General features: G+C 35.5%; 1 protein-coding gene across 1 annotated transcript in view; it reads right to left on the bottom strand.

The window, feature by feature from the left end:
* The window catches only part of ADGRV1 (adhesion G protein-coupled receptor V1), a 596,733-nt gene that overhangs the window by 494,605 nt on the left and 82,528 nt on the right, over positions 1-19,600 (bottom strand). Inside the window, exons 18-23 of the mRNA XM_011978020.1 lie at positions 19,101-19,227; positions 18,271-18,488; positions 16,895-17,638; positions 12,542-12,915; positions 4,536-4,712; positions 606-786 (exon numbers count right to left, since the gene is read on the bottom strand). Coding sequence (XP_011833410.1) covers positions 606-786; positions 4,536-4,712; positions 12,542-12,915; positions 16,895-17,638; positions 18,271-18,488; positions 19,101-19,227 — 1,821 coding nt within the window. The remainder of the gene's footprint in view (positions 1-605; positions 787-4,535; positions 4,713-12,541; positions 12,916-16,894; positions 17,639-18,270; positions 18,489-19,100; positions 19,228-19,600) is intronic.

Below are 19,600 nucleotides of genomic sequence, written 5' to 3'. Positions count from 1 at the left end.
CACTTGAAAACAAACAAATCAACAAACAAATAAAACCTAACTATGAAAACTAAAGGTGAAGAGTCTCTCAAGATTTCTACCCAAACCTTTTAACAGATGTTCTTGATTCATTCCTGTAGAAGAAATACTATTTTTCAATACAGAAAATATTCTCAATTTACTAGGACAGACATCTGTGATAGTCCCCCAGTAGAAAAAAATTGTCACTATTTAGTATAAGACAAAAAGAAATTAAAGAGTGATAGCTTCACTTCTTGAAGCTTAATAAAATATAAATTACAAAGTTTTTCACTTACGTGTTAACAAATCACCATAGGATAATTAATAAAGAAATGTGATAGCTATGAACAGAAATAATTTGTTCCATTTTAATAATTGGGCAAAAACTTTTCAAAATATATTATTGAAGTATGGAAACTGATCTTTATATTTTCTCTCATAAACAATGTCCCTCAAAATGGCAGCATACAAGTTAAAGAGTTTAGAAATCAGGAGGTCGAAGGCATTCTACTTCTATCATTTGCAAAAAGTGCCTTAAGAAGTTCTTAACAAAACTAAGTACACCCAGAGAAGAGAAGATTTTTCTTGCAAAAGGAGCAGGTTACCATATGGATGATCACTAGCTTTGATGGTGATATCGGTCGTTTCCTTTTCAGGATCTATGCTTGCACCACTGGTAGGAGTTGAGCCTAGCTTCCCATCTCCAGGAATTGCAGAAACCAACGTCACACGGAAATACTCATTAAGTTCAGGAATATCATCATCAAGGACATATATATTCAGAACCTATAAATATAAATATCCAGAGGCACTAAGCAGTGAGGCATTTAGAAATTACTTACCAGAAGAAAATTCAAAAGGCAACTAAATTATATTTAAATGAAGTTAACCACTTAAGACTTATTTCTGCATAAATTTAAACATTAAAACATTGTATGTGTGTGTGCATATGTGTGTATACAAATATATACAGAGAAAGAGAAGTCTGAATAGATTAATTCCTTTAAAATAATGGGTGCTGCTATAGTCTGAATGTCTTGTCCTCCCGCCCCCCAAATTCCCATGTTAAAATCTAATCCCCTAAGTAGTGTTATTAAAAGGTGGGGTTTTCAGGAGGTGTTGAGGGCTTGAGGATAGAGCCCTCATGAACGAATTAGTGTTGAGGGAGCTTGTTCGCCCCTTCCACCGTGAGGAGGGCATATTGAGAAGGCACCATATCTTTGAAGCAGAGTAAGCCCTCACCAGACACAGAATCTACAGGCACCCTGCTCTCAGACTTCCCAGTCTCCAAAACTGTGAGCAGTAACTTTTTGTTCTTTATAAGTTACTCAGTCTAAGGTATGTTGTTATAACAGTCCCAACAGACTAAGGCAGGTGCTGGAGCAGTAGCATTTTCTGACAGTAGCCTATATACATGCATCAATATCACATCATATATGATATGTTGATTTACCAATATCATATCATATATTTTTTGTACCAAAGACCATGGTATTACCAACATCAGGTAGAGACTTCCCAATTAAGAAACTACAAGTTCTATGATGAGATGTGATAGGATAAGAAGCAAGGGCAATGTACCTGTGTCTAGTGTCTGCCTAAGGAGTGCCTGACGTGCTCAGGAGCAGTATTTTAGAAAGTAGATTCATAATAGGCCTTAGGAGTCCAGCACAAGCAATTAATCCAAAAAAGGTTATAAAAGGAATAGGAATAACTCAGCCACGCTCCTCAAAATTTAACTCAAAATTTAAAGTGAAAAAACAATTTCTCCTTTCTTTATTAATCAAACAAACAAGTTTCAACATATGCAGTATGCTGGGGTTAGACTCCAGTCCTGATGTATCACAGGAGACAGGTCTATAGGAAATCACTTAAAACCCAATGCGAAAATATCATGATAGAGTTCTGTACAAAATAAAGTGATGAAGAAACTAATTCTACCTGGTAAGGTTTTACAGCAGATGTGTTTGAAGCAAATTCTGATTGATCACTTACAGTTGTAAATAATAATGGGAAAGGACACTCCAAACAAAAGACACAATACTGACAAAGGCAAGGAGACATGAAAGAACACGGCATCTGCAATCAGATCACCAGTCAAGAGGAAAACATGAGGCTGAATGAATAATCAGGAGCCAAATCATAGGGATCTTTTATGCTATCATAAAACACTTGGACTTCATTCCATAGAAAGTGGAGATAAATTGAAGAATCATAAGCAGAGGACTGACCAAATTAGCATTCTGCTTTAGAATAAGTACCATGGCAGAATAAACAGAGTGCACAAAACAAAAAAGGATGCAAGAGGATAAGTTAGGAGGTGACTGACCAGAAATGATAAAATTCTGAACTAATACAGTAACAAAAGAGATGTGGAAAAATTGTTAGATTTGAAATTTGTCTAGAGAGAGAAGATGCAGGCCTGATGAGGCACTTAACATGGAGAGTAAGAAATAGAGAGGCTATGTAAGTAAGAATGGTGACTTCCTGGTTTCTCCCAGAAAAGAGTGACAACTGTCTGAAAACAAACTCTAAATCCAAATATAGTCTCCAGAATACGAATCATTGGTCCTAAAAACACCTTGAGAGTTTTTTTTTTTTTTAATGTTCTTTTTCTAGAGATTTTGGTTCACTAGATCTGAGTTCAAACTTAAATTTGGCTTTTAATGTACATTTTAATCGTATTTTAAATTAAGGAGTAATACATGACACATGTGCTCAGAGAAGCGCAAAAATAACATGTACTACCTAAATCATAGAATTCATGAACTAAGGGAAAAAGAAATTGTTAACTTAGGTAATCAAATATATATGAGACAAGGTCTGGCTCTGTTTCCCAGGTTGGAGTGCACTGGTGTGATCACAGCTCACTGCAGCCTCAACCTCCCAGGACCAAGTTATCCTTCCACCTCAGCCCCCAAGTAGTTTACGCTACAGGTGCACACCACCATGTCCAGTCAAAATACTTTATATGATACTCGACTGGAACATTTAGAACTGTTTTAATTACTAAATTTGATTAACTCTTATCTCTTTCAAAATGTATATAAATTTAATTTATAAAACAATGGTAAAGTACTAGTAAAACCTTTATCATGGGCCTGTCCGCAGACTAGTATCAAGGAACTTTTGCTGTTACACTATTTAATTTGCTTCCTTATTCCACCAAATTATAGAAATTTGGTCACTTTTCCTTAGCTTTTATTCTTTAGATCTTAACATTTTAAACTTTCCCTCAATTTTTTTTTAATCCAACTAACTTCTAAATCCCTCAAAAGTGTCCTCAAAAATTACTTATTATTTACAAACCTTAACTTAGTTTGCTATGTATCCCTGATGACTTATGAGAGATTTATATTTTAATGTAAAAATTATATTGACATGCATATTCCAACATGATCAATACTTAAATATTCTGATACAGGAGAAAGCCTCATCCCAATCTCACTTATAAAAAGTATCATTTATTTATGGAGTATATATTCAGACATGTGACTCTTGTTCATGGAAAGTTTTTTTTATGAAACTGAGGTCACCTTTACTCTTGAAATATATATTTAAAAAACCCTCATCTCTCCAAGTTTAATGTAAATAAAACGAGATTACAGTTATAAGAATTTCTCACTGGCTGATTAGAAGACTACCATTAAGAATTCTGGGCTGGGCGTGGTGGCTCACACCCGTAATCCCAGCATTTTGGGAGGCCGAGGCGGGCGGATCACTTGAGGTCAGGAGTTTGAGACCAGCCTGAGAAACGTGGAGAAACCCCGTCTCTACTGAAAATACAAAATTAGCCAGGCATGGTGGCGCATGCCTGTAATCCCAGCTACTTGGGAGGCTGTGGCAAGAAAATCACTTGAACCCAGGAGGCGGAGGTTGCAGTGAGCCGAGATCATGCCATTGCACAACAAGAGTGAAACTCTGTCTCAAAAAAAAAAAAAACAAAAAAAGAATTCCTGTGATTTCCCATCATTCTCAGCAAAATATCACAAGGACAGAAAGCCAAACACTGCATGTTCTCACTCACAAATGGGAGTTTAACAATGAGAACACATGGACACAGGGAGGGGAACATCACACACTGGGGCCTGTTGTAGGATAGCGTTAGGAGAAATACCTAATATAAATGACAAGTTGATGGATGCGGCAAACCAACATGACACATGTATACATATGTAACAAACCTCCACGTTGTGCACATGTACCCTAGAACTTAAAGTATAATAATAATAATAAAAGAATTCTGTGGGTTCCCAGTGCATCAGTAATAACAAAAAATCCATAGAAATACATCTTTCAGTTATACAATTTTTATTATATTGGGATTCATAAACAAAACAGAAACACACATTATTCAAAATTATTAATTTTTCTTTCGCATAAATACAAAAATATTTTATACCATGATGTATACCTAACAATCTAAATATTTTAAATTGCTTACACAACAAGAAGCTGCAAAGAAATTACAGAACAAACATGTCAGGGAAAGCTTTCCAGGAGGCTTTCAAAGGAACAAAAAAGGTAGGGTTTACCTCTGATCTCTGCCAAGGAAGGAATGTGATAGTTCCACTGGCATTAGCAAAGTCATCAACAAGGTAATTAATGCCATCAGTTTCAATCTGTGAGATGGTGTAAAATACATGCACATAATCCAGAGCTCCTCTGGTTCTCTCAACCACACAAGAAATGGTTGATCCCTCCTCTGCAATCTGAAATGTAAATTATTAATAAGTGCATAGCAATTCAAATCAGTGACAAAATTACAATGCCTTAATGAAATCCTTTTACCATAAACTTAATTCTACAACTTTCTACCTCTCTAAAAGAGACTAAAGAGGCCTGTGCATTCCCCCAGATAAACTTTGACTGCTAAGACATATTTACAATCATTCATTTTCTCCCATTCCTTTATAGAGATAAAGGAAAAAGAATTATAATCTCTGAACTGCACAAGTAATTCATTCGTTGATGTCTCTGTGTTCCAACCGCCGTGCCATATGGTATGGTTGCAAAATATTTTTTAATGTGTAGTCCTTTCTCTGGATAAGTATAATTCTAAACAGAAAGACAAACTTGCAGTTTTATAATGGGCTCAGCACAGACAGACCAAATGAGGGTGGGGGTTCGGGGTAGGGGGAGGAACATGACATCAGGGAGAACTTTCTAGGCACAGACATAAGAAGCAATATAGTATATTTGGTGGTATCATTTTGGCAGGGGTGCATGAAGTGCCAAATGGGGAGAGCCTTGAGAAGTGCCTAGTATGGGAACAACAGTCAGATCAAAGAAGGTATCTTATGCCATGCTTAATATATTTGTTGGTGTTTTTACCATATAAACCTAAAGGTGTTTTTTTCAAGTGGAAAATTTTTTATCTAAACACTTAAGATAATTCTTAAAAACTCTATGGTGGAAGCAGTTGGAATATCATTTAGAGTAAGGCCTTCCTACTGTCAAATCCTCAGCTTCTCAATTCAATTTTATTTTTATGTTAGCAAATATATAATTTGGAGAAAAAAGAACCAAAAATGAATACAGATAAAAATACAAGTTTTAATATATAGAATGTCATTCTGCATTTTTCATATGAACCATAAGCATCTCTGATCAGCATAAGATAGAGTCATTTTGGTGCTGACATTTTGGAGAGGGCAGATTTGGGATTTGTCTACAAATGACAATAGTCGAAAGTTATCAATGAATGTGGAGTCACCAGGAGACGTTCCACCAAATCCTCTGAGTTTCACTGAGCAGCACAGCAACCCAGGTGTTCTCATGGTAAAGAGGATCAAGTACACCTGGGGCAACATTCTAACTCTCTTATTTGCCTGCTGGTCCATGGGCATGAGAGGCCCAAAACAAGCAGGTGATAGGTCAGTGGTGCCCTCAGGTGTCTCCTAGCAGACACATTCTTCCCCCACTCCCACTGCCAGAGCCAGAACTTCTAATCCAGTGGAGCCTAAAGTGGGAAACAAATTCAGGCAGCAGGTCACTAAAAGTAGTAGAGACAGGGGTCAGTCTCACTTCTACCTCCTGTTTCCTGAGCCTGTGTATTCTAGTTATTGGGGACACAGAAACAGATACCAGTCATTGAATGCACATACTGCATCCTGGAGGACAATACTTCAACCTTCCAAGAAGCTGTCCTTAAGCCAGCACCATGGCTAGGTCTTCAGCAGGCCATTCAATTGTATGAGGCCAGTTACTTCAGGTAACGTGGTATATGGTGAGGCCAGTGAATCAGTCCTATAACTATGTACCCATTGCTACACCTCCTTCATATTAGTCCTTTTGAGGCCATGTGATGCAGGTCTCCATGTGGTTAAAGCTGGCATTCTTTATGCCTTCAGATGATGGTGCTTGTATTAGGATGTATTAGGAGGCTAAAGTAAATATATTAGCTAAAGTATTAACTCCAGTAAGAATGAATTGTTGTTTCCTTTGAAGTGATAAAGTCTGGTTGGGATCAATGTACCAGTAAATGGTTTATTGAGAAGTGCTTAGCTTTGGTATCTGCTGCTCACTGTTTGGACATTCAGCAACCACCACTTGCTACATTAGTCTTGGTAAGAGGGAGCTCATGCTGTCAGACCTATGCATAACCTCCATCCCTGCCATCATGCTGTTAATGGCACTGTGGTGACAAAGGAGAGTCTGGCCGATATGCAATGGTGCCTTACTCTGATTTCACGGTTGAGAACCTTTTGGGAAACACCCCCTCATATTCAGTGTTGACTCCTGGCAATCTATTCACATGACTCCTCCCCAAACATCTTTGTCTCTAGTCTTGATTCTTCCAAGCACCTGACCAATCAACTACACCACGAACACTGCTCAGGGTTGAATGTAGCTTCATACTTCAGGCCATTTCTCCAATCACAAAAGATGAATGGCTAAGTGGATGGTTTACGGCTCTGCCCTCTGACCTTAAGAAACACCTCTGATTAGAGCACTAGAGAGGCATCAGCTCACTTACAGCAAGTAGCAACATATGAAGCCCAGGCATCTGTGAAGTGGGCTTGACTTTCCTACTGTATGGGTCAGACACAGGTTTTGGGTAAGAACCAAAGGGCTTAAAATATGTCTAATTTGAAGTGTCTATGAAATAAACATACTAGAAATGCATCAAGTTGCAACTAAAGAAATGGGTCTGATATTTTAGAGAAAAGATGAGCTTGACATCATAAATTTGGAAGTTAACAATATATAAATGATATTTAAAGCCATATAAAATCGGTGGATAAATATATAATTATACAAATGGTATTTGAAAACCAGTTGCGAGAACAGGGGGAGTGTAGATGGAGAGGAGAAGAGGACCAACTACATTCAATTCTGCTATAACCCTTATATTGAAATCATGAAATTGTTCCAATGCAATTGATAATATATTAAGGAACAATTTGAAAACAGCTGCAACTTGCATTTGCTTGTAAGTGCTATTTCATCCATAAGAAACGTGATGGACACAGAAAATTGTGCCCACCTGAAACAAGCCACAAACCTCAAACACATACCTCCAACAACTACCAGCTACTCAGTTCAACATCTGTGTTACTAGCCACACTTAACCACATCTAGCGTTATAATTTTCCTCCAATTTTAGATAATGCTCATTCTATCATTTCACAATGACACACAAGCTGCACTCCTTCTGATGCCCACTTCTACAAATAAACTTAAAGTTTTTAAATTAATATGTCATATTTATTGTGTTTTATAAGTATTAAATACTTAGTGTGCACATTTTTATCAGGTCCCTATTTTTTTTGAGTGTCAATGACCAAGTTCTTGAGCAGTGTTTTCCTAACCCCATCTTTTCCATAAGTTCGGTGTTTCTCATTATGCATCTGGCAAAGTGTGATGATTTTTAAGAATCCATCCATCATGTCATGGCAGAACTGACTGTCCTGAAGGTGGGGCACTCCAACCTTAAGATGTTGGACAGAAGAGGAAGATGCAGCTTGAGACCCATGTGTCAATACAACATCAGATTTAATTTCCACTTAGGGATCTACGTCAGGATTTTCATGCTAGCAGAATGATACATGAGCAAATGTGTGACGGAAAGAGTATGGCTTTAAGGTCAAACAGTCCTGAGCTTCCTCATTCTACCACTTATCAAGCATTCGCAGTCTCTTCTGAAAATGGAGATCATAACATCTCATGAGTTAAATTAATAAACCATTAATCTTAATACGTAAATATTAAATCTTTTCCCTTTTCAGCAAGTGGCAGGAGTTAAATAGATCCAAAGAGATACTAAGAAACGTATGATGGTTTCTTTTACAAACTTAAACTTTTATCAAGTCAGTAAGCATTTCCAGATAGCATTTAGGACTAAGATGAGGATTTTGTTTGCAAAAGTTACAGGGAAAAGTTACCTAACTATACTTTTATTTAATAAAACCTTCATCAAAACCTACAGCTTTCTGAATATTTTCAGTTTTACAAAATCACTATTCATATCTAATAAAAGAATGTACAGTTATATGCTATATATCAACATTTTATAGAAAATTTAATGAAGTAATATTTTGTTCAATAAAGTAAACTTTTTAAGTTATAAAAGAGCTTTCTAATGTCAAGGGTCTATTAAAAAAAACACCAGGATTCTCAGTGCAAATTCACTTTTAATATTTCTGAATTTACAGAGAAATCACATAATGCCTGAGGTTTGCTTTAAAAAAAAATACTTTAACCGGCCAGGCACGGTGGCTCACACCTGTAATCCCAGCACTTTGGGAGGCTGAGGCAGGCGGTCACGAGGTCAGGAGACCAAGACCATCCTGGCTAACACAGTGAAACTCCGTCTCTACTAAAAATACAAAAAATTAGCCAGGCGTGGTGGTGGGCGCCTGTAGTCCCAGCTACTCACGAGGCTGAGGCAGGAGAATGGCATGAATCTGGGAGGCGGAGCTTGCAGTGAGCCGAGATCCTGCCACTGTACTCCAGCCTAGGGGACAGGGACTCCGTCTCAAGAAAAACAAAGTACTTTAACCAAAAATGATTAAACAACATTGACAAAAGGCTGATAATTATTGAAGCTAGTACACTGGGACTCATTCCTTTATCTTCTCTGTTTTTGTGTATCTCTATATATGAAAACTTTTATTTAAACAGATTTTCTAATTCAGCTTAAATTTCCCCTGTCCCCCAGCCAGAGACTGTGATCCAGGAATGGGGTCCTGAGTCAGGAATGATGTCCAGTAATAAGCATTAGGTATTTCTGACAACGTCATCCAAGGGCAACACTTTTAGAAATACTGGACTCCAGTATGTAATTATTAATACAGAAACGCACAAGACATAGAAAATAAATATCTAAACCTTTTTTCTAATATTAAAATATTCATCTGATTGAGTTTAGAATTATGATACAAACAAACATTTAGGCCACTAGAGGAAGGGGCCTAACATCCATAATAATCATTAAACTATCCCCACACAGTATCTCACTAGAAACAATAATACTCACTACCGTCTCCTCTTTTAAGTCAAGAATTTGCCAAATATTCAGATCATCAGAACAGTAATAATAAACAGAAACAGTAAGAAGAGTTTTTGAAATCTCTTTTCTTAGAAAAAGTATTCTGAACCATGAATCGGCCTTCTCTATTGCAATAGAAAATTAAAGCTACAAATCCAATTAATTTTTAATTTTGTTTCATGCATGGGTGATGATTGGTGATATCGGATTATACCAATATCACTTATATCCAAAGGAATCTATTCACATAGCATATGGTAGGCACTTAAAAACAAATACAGTCCAAGTCGAAATGATATGCTTATTTTCACAAGATCTTCCCAAAGTTTATAAATATAAAATATATTTTATATAAAAGAAAGCCACAGTTCATAAATATAAAATATAATGCAAGTAATAAGACTAGCAAGTTCTGTGAGTCACTATGAAAGCAACTTCATTAATTTATAATTATGTGGTATACAATTTGGCAAGACACGTAAAAACAGTGTTAAAATATGGTAGAGAGAAAATAATATAGGAAGTATACAGAATAACGAAATATGGGGAAGAAACATGAGAATGTGGTTAGTAGGCTATAGAACTAACAAAATCCATCTTCTGTTCAACACAGATCCCACTGGGAATCCAAAGCACTATCTGGCATGCCTCACCAGGACTCTAAACGGCTTCACAGGTTTTATTCATTCTTTTAATTATAGTTTATTAACCACCTGCTCTTTGCCAGGACATAGTGTACCTGGTTGGTAGAAAACAATTCACAGAATAATTACCTTCTCTTCCAATGTGCCAAATAGCAAGCTATGCCATAGTCTACATATTTCCACTATTTAAGATTTCACTTTGCTACCATTTTAACCTTAATATTACTTTATGTCATATTAATCTACAGAAAAGGTAAAAGCATAACATAACTCAGAAGGCCTATTTTAAATTTTTAAAATTTTTATTTCAATTTAAAATAGACAAGGGTGTCTCACTATGTTGCCTAGGCTGTTCTCAAACTCCTAGGCTCAAGAGATCCTCCCACCTCAGTCTCTCAAAATGCTGGAATTACAGGCGTGAGTCACCGTGCCCAGCCCAGAGTCTTTACAGGTCTCTACTGCATTCAGAAATTTTGAAGGAATTTTTTTTAAAGTTAAATTGTCAATGTCATTGCAACAACATAATAGAGAAGAATCTGTGGAAGTGGCTGTAGTCTTTATTTCTAAAAATGAGGCAAGTGATCATAAAATTTAAACTCTGAAGATAGTTACAAGCACAGAGTAAACCAGCAGTTCTCAAATGTTTTAGTTTCAGGACTCCTGTACACATCAGAACTACTGAGAATCCCAGAGAGTTTTTTGTTGATGTCATTAAAATCTGCTGATATTTTCCATATTACAAATGAAAAACTAAAAAATTTAAATATTGATTGATAACTCATTTTAAGACAGCAATAATAAGTTATGCTCACATAAACAACATATTTTATGGGAAAGAACTACAGTGTTAGCCAGGATGGTCTCAATCTCCTGACCTCGTGATCCATCCTCCTCACCCTCCCAAAGTGCTGGGATTACAGACGTGAGCCACCGCGCCCAGCCTGTCTGTTTCTATCTTTTACTCTGGTTAAAGGGTATAAAGAAAATCCAGCCTTATATATACATGTGTGTAACAGGAAAAGGAAGAGGATTTTACTAGTCTTTTCAGATAATTATGGGTATTTTTCCTTGATATTATACCAAAATACAAAATTTGACAAGTGGCAGTTTCTTAGCATTTAGTTGCAACCTGGAAACATACTCTAGTACTTTAAAATCCACTGGTCTACCTTGTACTTGGAAACAGTCTTTTACTCAGGCATGATTTGCAACAATATGTATTGATTACTTAAAAAATATTAGTTACTGGTTATACAGATCTTCAAAATGTTGACACACATTATACAAAATAATCACACTGGTTAATATCACTATTACACTGGTTAATATTGCACCTATATTATGGATTATCAGAAAGGTGCATAAAATGCAATATGTGAAAATTCTCTGATAGCTGAATACTTATTTAAAGGTATTATCCACTATATGTAAACAGCTTTCTTTTTCAAGTTGTAGATTTGTATGACATTTGCTATTGCTAGTCTAGGATATTCTATTTCTGATGTAAAAAAAAAAAAAATCACCCTTTTTTAAGATCTCTTACGACTGTCACTAAACCAAAGGGCTCAAGTGGCAAGAAAGACACTCCAGAGAGGCAGGCATCCCAGTTTAAGCTAGAATGAGCCTATGACCTAGATTTTTTTTTCAAACTCTACTCATCCATTTTTTAAAAATCATTTCAATTTACTTATACACCCTTCTAAACCAATTAGAATCAACTGCAAAAAGAAAGACTCTTGTTCTTTGGCATCCTTTCATGGCCACCAAGCTGTTGCTGTCACACACAACACCTGGGAAGTAGTTTCATGAGTTCTCACATTACTGAACAGGAAACCAAGATGATTACGAATCTTTGAAAACATGGAAAGAACTGATAAGGACAGTAAGACAGCCTAATGAATTAAGCTGGCCAAGATGGTTGATAAGAAAGGCATTTACACCCAACACGGAAGAAAGTTGTAACTGACTACTCAAGTACATTTCACGTGTAAAAAAATAAAACCTCAAAAAATCATATTTTAATAAAGTTGCAAATACAATTATTCATACAAGCTTTCAACATATATTATTTCATTCACTCACTTAAATGGCAACCAAAACAGTAGCCAAAAAATAAATAGGTGGAATATAAACATGCATTCTTTGAAGAGCATTCACTTTAAGGCGAATTGCTAAAGTTTCATTTGCTAACTTACTACTTCTATTGGCTCATTAAGTTGATTTAAAGGGTGAACTCCTAAGAGTAAGAATTTTGTAATTTATATTTGCAATCACTGGCCTAGCATACTTCTGGACTTGGAGTAGATGCGCAATCAATCTTACCAAACGAAAGAAAGCCGAGTCCCAAACAAATTCACCTACAATGAATTTTTTAACTCCAAAATTCTCCAAGCTCACTACTTACCTCTGGTATACAAGCTCCTGTGAAACCAAACAAGCCATTTGCATTGTCACTTTTTTGTATTATTAATCTTGCAGTAGTATTTTCTTCAGAAATACAAGCTCCTCCATATACAGAGACTAGTTTAAGAATGAATAATTCTTCTCCTTCCTCATCATTGTCATCTCTCGCAGAAATAATGAATGATTTGTTAGTTTCTCCCTGTCTGAACTCCAGATATCCAGAAACGGGGTGTAAATCACTTTTTGCGGGCATGGCATGAAGTTCATAAATTTCTTCAAGTGTCAGTTTCTGCTCATAGGACCTCACATCCTGCATCAGACCTGTAAATCTGTCATTGCCATTTATCCCTGCTCCAATTCTCAGTATTCCAGGACCTGAAATTAGAGACAAGTGTAAATGCTACAATACCTTTAAGTGTCCTGTCCTAAATTATAACTGTGATTCAGAAAGTAAGCCAATTTTACTGAAAGATATTCTTGGATAAATAAAACTTTTTCGTAACTAGTATACAATAAATTGGATATTATCTTCTATTATGATTTTTAAAAACGAATCCATAATCACTAGGATTTATGATATTTTGTACTAAAAGAATTGGTAGCTATCTTCAAATTAGATCATATCCTTAAAGGTAACTTATACCAGTCTGTCAACATTTCTAGAAAAAAGTATCTGAACATATACATACACACACATACATACACATGTATACATGTATGTGCATGTGTGTATTTAGATATAAATTTATTCTATATTTTTAAATTTACTCTTGCACATTTAAAAATGGACTTAATTTCATCACAATTTTAATTAATTAATTAAGTTATTTATTTATTTACTTCAGAGACAAGATCTTGCTCTTTTACCCAGGCTAGAGTGCAATGGCATGGTAATAGCTCACTGTGACCTCAAACTCCTGGGCTCAAGCAATCCAACCACCTCAGACTAACAAGTAGCAAGGACGTTACTACAGGAGTCCACTGCCATGCCTGGCTAATTTTTTAATTTCTTTTTTTTTTTTTTAAGAGACAGGGTCTTGCTATGTTGTCCAGGCTGGTCTCACACTCCTGGCCTCAAGCAATCCTCCCAAAGTGCTTAGATGGGAGGATCGCTTGAGGTGCGATTACAGGCAAGGGCCACTACACCTAGCCTCATCACAATTTTTAAACTTCAGTATTATACTATTATTTAAGAACTTCAAGGCTTGATATGTTAAGACACTCATTGAGTTAAAAGTTGTGAGAATTCATAAAAAGTATTTCTACAGGACAAATACATCTCTCTATCCAAACAACTAATAGAATAGATGTAGAAATAGAAATATTTCTTCTCAGAAACATCGTATGTAAGTCTTGGGGACTTTTTAAAATAATAATAACATGCAGCCCAACTGTGTCACTATATCTCAATAACTACCCTTTTCATGTTTCCACTAGTTCTCCTTTCTTTACTTGTTTGTACTCTAATAACTCAACTAAGATATTTATGTAAGATCTTTAGGTAAGATGAGATATTGGCAGAGATTCTGGAAAAAAAGTACAAACAATATTTCTTGTCAATAACCTCAATGGAGGCTGTTCACAAATCTCCACCTAGATGGCTTTCAGGGTAGTCACAAGTATCTGGCATGTTACTGTCATGACTGCTCCCATACCGACTACAGAGAACACCTTCCTGCCCAGCAAACCAAAAACACGTGTTCACTGGAGCTCCAGTTTGGATGGGAAATCCTACGATGTTGTCTCTTCTACTGAATTATCTGGCAACTAAAATGATTCAAGTTCCCCTGATTCTGACAAAACCACATCATGGTTCTCACTGTTAGGATACTATCTGGAGTCAAGGATATAGAAATGATCACTTCTCCTTTGGTTTTGTTTCTATGACATATTAAAAGGAATATTGACCTAGGAGTTAAAGGCTTATTTTCAGGTCTTGGTTCCTCTATTACTTGCCTGTGTGATGCTAGCAAATTTATTTACTGACTCTGACCTCTATTTAATATATTGAATTATTATGAAGTACAAATTAGGTAATGTATGGAAAATGCCTTATAAATGTAAAACACTATACAAACTTGAGGATTCTAAGCACTTTGCTTCTGTGACTAATTCTCTGGAACAAACGTGATCATTATTTCTCTACTTGTAGTGTTAACTACTAAAGTTACAATGCTAAATCATTGAAAATAAAAGTTATAAAAATGCCAGTATGTTACAGTGGTTCATGGAAGGAATATGGTAGCTTTCACTCTGCATCTTAATGCTATTCTGTACTTCTCAAATTTCATGGAATATACCTGTATTGTTTTGACAATAAAGAAGAAAAATTGTGAAATATGTATATAGTGTGTGTATATGAACATGTTAACAGTATGTTTAATGTTTATAGTGGCTATCTCTGAATGACAGTAAATGATTCTTGTAATGATTGTAAATTATTTTTATTGTAAATGATTTCTATTTTTGTTGTATATGTGTACTTTACAATCTTTCTATATTGAACACAGAATTATTTTTTTAAAAATATACTTTTTTGATACTGTGGGATACCACTACAAACCAAAAGTAAAGATGGAAGAAGCTAAGCATTAATGAAGTGGAACTCTCATACACTAGAGGTAAGAGTATAATTAGGTTCGACTATTTCGGAAAATGGATAGGCATTATCTACTAAAACCGAATATTTGCACACACTCTCATTCAGCAATTCCATCCCCAGGAATGTGCTCAACAGAAATGCATATGGCAGGCATATGTTCATCAAAAAACATGTATAAGAGTATCCACAGAAGTACTATATGTAATAGACAGAACTGAAAACAACCCAAACAGAAATTAAAAGTAGCACTAATAAACAAATTGTGTTACAGTAACGTAAGAGAATTCTATATGGTAATGAGCATGAATATCTACAACCGGCAAAAATATGGATGAACTTCACAAACAATACTGAGCAAAAGAAGCCGGACATTCAAGTGTATATATTGTTCAGCTCTATTTATGTAAATTTAAAAACAGGAAGAGCGAATCTTAAGCTCTTAAAAATGCCAATAGTCAGTAGGAAGGATGGTGAGTTAGCAACTGGAGAAGAGTCAATGGGGGCTTCTGGAATGCTCTGCTTCTTGGTCTGGAGGCTGATTACATGAGTGCTGAAACTGATTAATTTAAGTTTTAAAAATTTCATTTATCTGTACACTTACAATATGCATACTTTTATATTTTTTATAATATAAAGTACACTACAGTTCAATAACTTTATATATACTTTAAAAATTATCTTTCCAAGTTGCAAATTACAAAAATAACAAGTTCCTTTGCAGTAAGCCAGAGGAAAAAATACCAGCTCCCACTTCCCCAATCGTTTTCATTCTCATTCCACCACCAGTACCATCACCAAAAGAATCAAAGCTAACAGATACTTGCAGGTATTCACACAGCCAAAAAGTAGATAATACCACAAAGTGCTTGTAAGCAAAATCCATGGGATTGAAATTGGTAGATATGTGCATGTTTCCATTGCCTATCTTTTTCCCCCACTCTGGGAGAAAAAACAACAACAAAAAAAAAAAAAAAACAAACAAAAAAACCAAATAACTAATGTAAGAGGTTCAGAGAAAAATACTCTATTAAGCTATAGTCATATAAGCTCTACTCTATCTTCCACTAAATATAAAAAGGAACGAAATCATAGGATGGAGGGGCTGAGAGGAAATGGTGACCATAATGCGGATAACCAGTATTTGTGTGCACACACACACAAATGTGCTTCTTCAGGAATCAGCATATGATCTAGTTTAAAGACAACAAAGATTATCTCTTCAAAGCACTCCACAGAATTCACAAAGTTACCTCCTGATAGTATAAATCCATAATCACTTTTCACTGTGATTTTTCTCTCCTGCTTTCTTTTCACATCCACCACCCTCTACCTCCAGCAACACTGAATTAGCAGCAGTTCCCCAGGTACAGCATGCCGTTTCACATTTCTATTCGTTTGCTCATTCCTCTGCCAGGAATACCACTTCCCATCTCTCCTACTACCCACAGAAGGACAAATGTTCGTCTTTCATATTTTTTTCTTTCTTCCTACAAGGTATCATGATATATCACACATCTCTCTGCTAGTGCCTATTCCAGGTTCTTCAAGTGCAAAACTCTGATTCATTTCTCTAACACTCAGGACAGAATTGATCATGATCTTGGTAGGCACACAGTTTTGATTAAATAAATTAAACCAATGCATAAGTAGAGTTTTCAAACACATGTTAGCATTTTTTAAAAAATCTAAATTTTAATGAAAAATTTTGCAAACTTCAAATTTCAGTGTCCTAGTTGTAATGATAACCCTCACCATCAGTAATGGCTTCTCCTTTCAGACTCTTGATTCCCCTGGGCATTGCATTTCCATCCAGGTAGAATTCGATTATGCCATCATCCAGGATAATTAGTAGATGAAGCCACATACTTTCTTCTAAATATTTCATGACTGTTGCCTTGGCAATGTATGTAGCATTGGAACCCAGGGTTTTATAATGAAGGGAAAGTGTCACATGGGATTCATTACTTTGAATTTTTACGCCATAGTAGATGCTTCCATTACCATCATCCTTCGCTATAATGAATCCATTCGTATTGGCATTGGGCATTACCCAAGCTGAGAATGTAAAGTTGGCAATTGTATTATTCCTGAAGGGATGATATTTTGGATTAACAGTTCCAAATGAACCCTCTAGTCCGGTGAAGTACAAAGCATCCGTTCCACTATGGTGACGCCGCATGTGCTGTTGTAAATGCACAGTGGTGGGGAAAATTCCAACCAGTAAAAAATCTATCATTGGTGGCAAACCAGCAGGGAACTCACTGGACAGTATTTCCCAGCCCAGTCGTACATCACCAAATACACCCTGTTGCCTCAAAATGGTGAAGTTGGTAATATAAGACATATCATCTTCAGACAGGACATCTTCTGCCACTTCTCTCTCTAAACACTCTGGATCCAAGATGAAAACCCCAAAAGGATCATCATTGAATGGAATCATTACTGTCACCTGGAGGTTGGTTTCTGCTAGTTGGCCCCCAGGACCTGGGGATCCACCTGTAATAAGAAAATTTATGAGTAAGAAACTAGAATTTCAAGTACTTTCTAGTATAAAGAAAAAAGAATTTGCTTAGCAAACTTCTGGTTAAATAATTTACTGATTATCAATGAATAGTAGTGTCACCATGTGGCTTTCACCACATTTTAGGGGCAGGATATAAAATAATATTGGTTCAGCATAATTTTATTGATAATCAGTCAAGCCTGAAAAGAGTACATGAATTAGAAAGGTTTAATTCTGTGCTTAAAACCAAAAGTGATGCGAAAATTGATTGTTTAAATTATGACACAAAACCAAGCTTTAAGCTATCATGAATCCTTACCTCCCACCTTCCACTAATATCTTGTTGGAGACAGTATAGTTGGTGTGGAGAAAGTCTATTTGCAAGTTTGAGGATGGATGTAGGCCTCCATCCCTAAAACTGAACCAAACTAAGATATCAAAAAAGTGAATGTTAAGAATAACACTTGAATCAAGAAGGGTATTTTAACATTTAAAATCAGATAGTCATGACACAAATACTAAACCAATTGCATTTTGTATATGGCTCTAATTATCTAAGTATAAAATATAAAATTTAGTATAAATAAGACATGGAAATAAAATAAGACACAGAAAAACACAGTACCTGAAATGTTTACAAGTTTTAGAATATAAAATTCATTGAATTCAGGAATTTTATCTGGAAAAGCATGGAGAATGATTGGTTTTGCTTCTTCTGCATCCATGAAGTTAACAGTTCCTGAAGTTTCATAGAACTCCTGTCCAGGCTGCAAAGCAGAATCATTCTGAAAGAGCTGCCAAGATACAGAAACACTACCAAAGCATCCTCGGTGCCTCAAAATCCTACAAAATAAATTAAAGAAAATTTTTAAGTAGGGAATCTTACTCTAATGAGAGCTTCCTGTGTTATCAAGGAAACATATTTTTACTATCTATCATCTTTAAATAAACCAACCAGCTGGTTCTATGAGGCAAGCTATGAAGAATTTCATGGGAAGAGAAGAATGAGGTAGAACTTTAATAAAGAGAACCAGTCTTAAAAGTCTTGTCTTCAAAATCCAAACTGAAAGATAAATTCTAAGCTCCATCAAAAAATACTAAATGACAGTTGGAAAAAGTTTTCCAAAAGCAAAGTACAGGGTGGGGGTACTCACATATCATCTGAGAGAAGAGTTCCTGAAGATGTTCAATAATTCAAGTTTCTCAGTCTCAAAAAGGATTGAAGTTTGAATTAGGCGGGTGGGGAGAATAACTTCTGCTTACCAGCTGAAGTTATTTTTTTTTAAGATAACCGGCAACAGCATAAAAAAAGTTTACAACTCATTCAGACTGCCAACTTTGAAATTACTCAATTCTTAACCAATTTTTAAATTTTGAAGGAATATTTCAGAATTTCACATACTTAATGGTTTTATTTCATCCAATTTTAAACTTGCCTTATCTAAATATGCTTACCAAAATGCATTAGTCTTTCCTTCTTCCACTGCTTTGTCTATGGGCTCCAGAGAAAAAATGCCGTTTGGGTCATCATTAGCTTCAATAATTACTGTAGCTACCCCATATTGATATACTACTGTATCACCTAAAAGTGGAAACGACAAAATAACAAAGAAGTAGCTAACTTGTTATTAAATTTATGTTTTTAAATTAAGAAATTTTACAATTAAGTTGAAATTTTCAGCGAGAATTTCCTCACTGAAGGTCATACAATAAATGCAAAATACTGCTCCATATTTCCAAAGACGTTTACGTATACACACATATGTACAAACATACATACAAAGAGAGAGAAATGTCTAATTTCAAGATGAAATAGTTTCCATTTTGTTTTTTAGTTAAAAGTCAACTATTTTATTGAAAAACACACTTTTCTTCACAAAAGGAATATAGCTTCAATAGCTTAATTAGAAATCAAAAACATAATTTCTTCTATTTTCAAATTTCTTAGGTGGATT

This window comes from Mandrillus leucophaeus, unplaced genomic scaffold (assembly GCF_000951045.1).
Source record: "Mandrillus leucophaeus isolate KB7577 unplaced genomic scaffold, Mleu.le_1.0 Scaffold187, whole genome shotgun sequence".
Classification (NCBI taxonomy): domain Eukaryota; kingdom Metazoa; phylum Chordata; class Mammalia; order Primates; family Cercopithecidae; genus Mandrillus; species Mandrillus leucophaeus.
The sequence above is the reverse complement of the archived record's forward strand: the minus strand, read 5'-3'. Positions and strand labels throughout refer to the sequence as shown.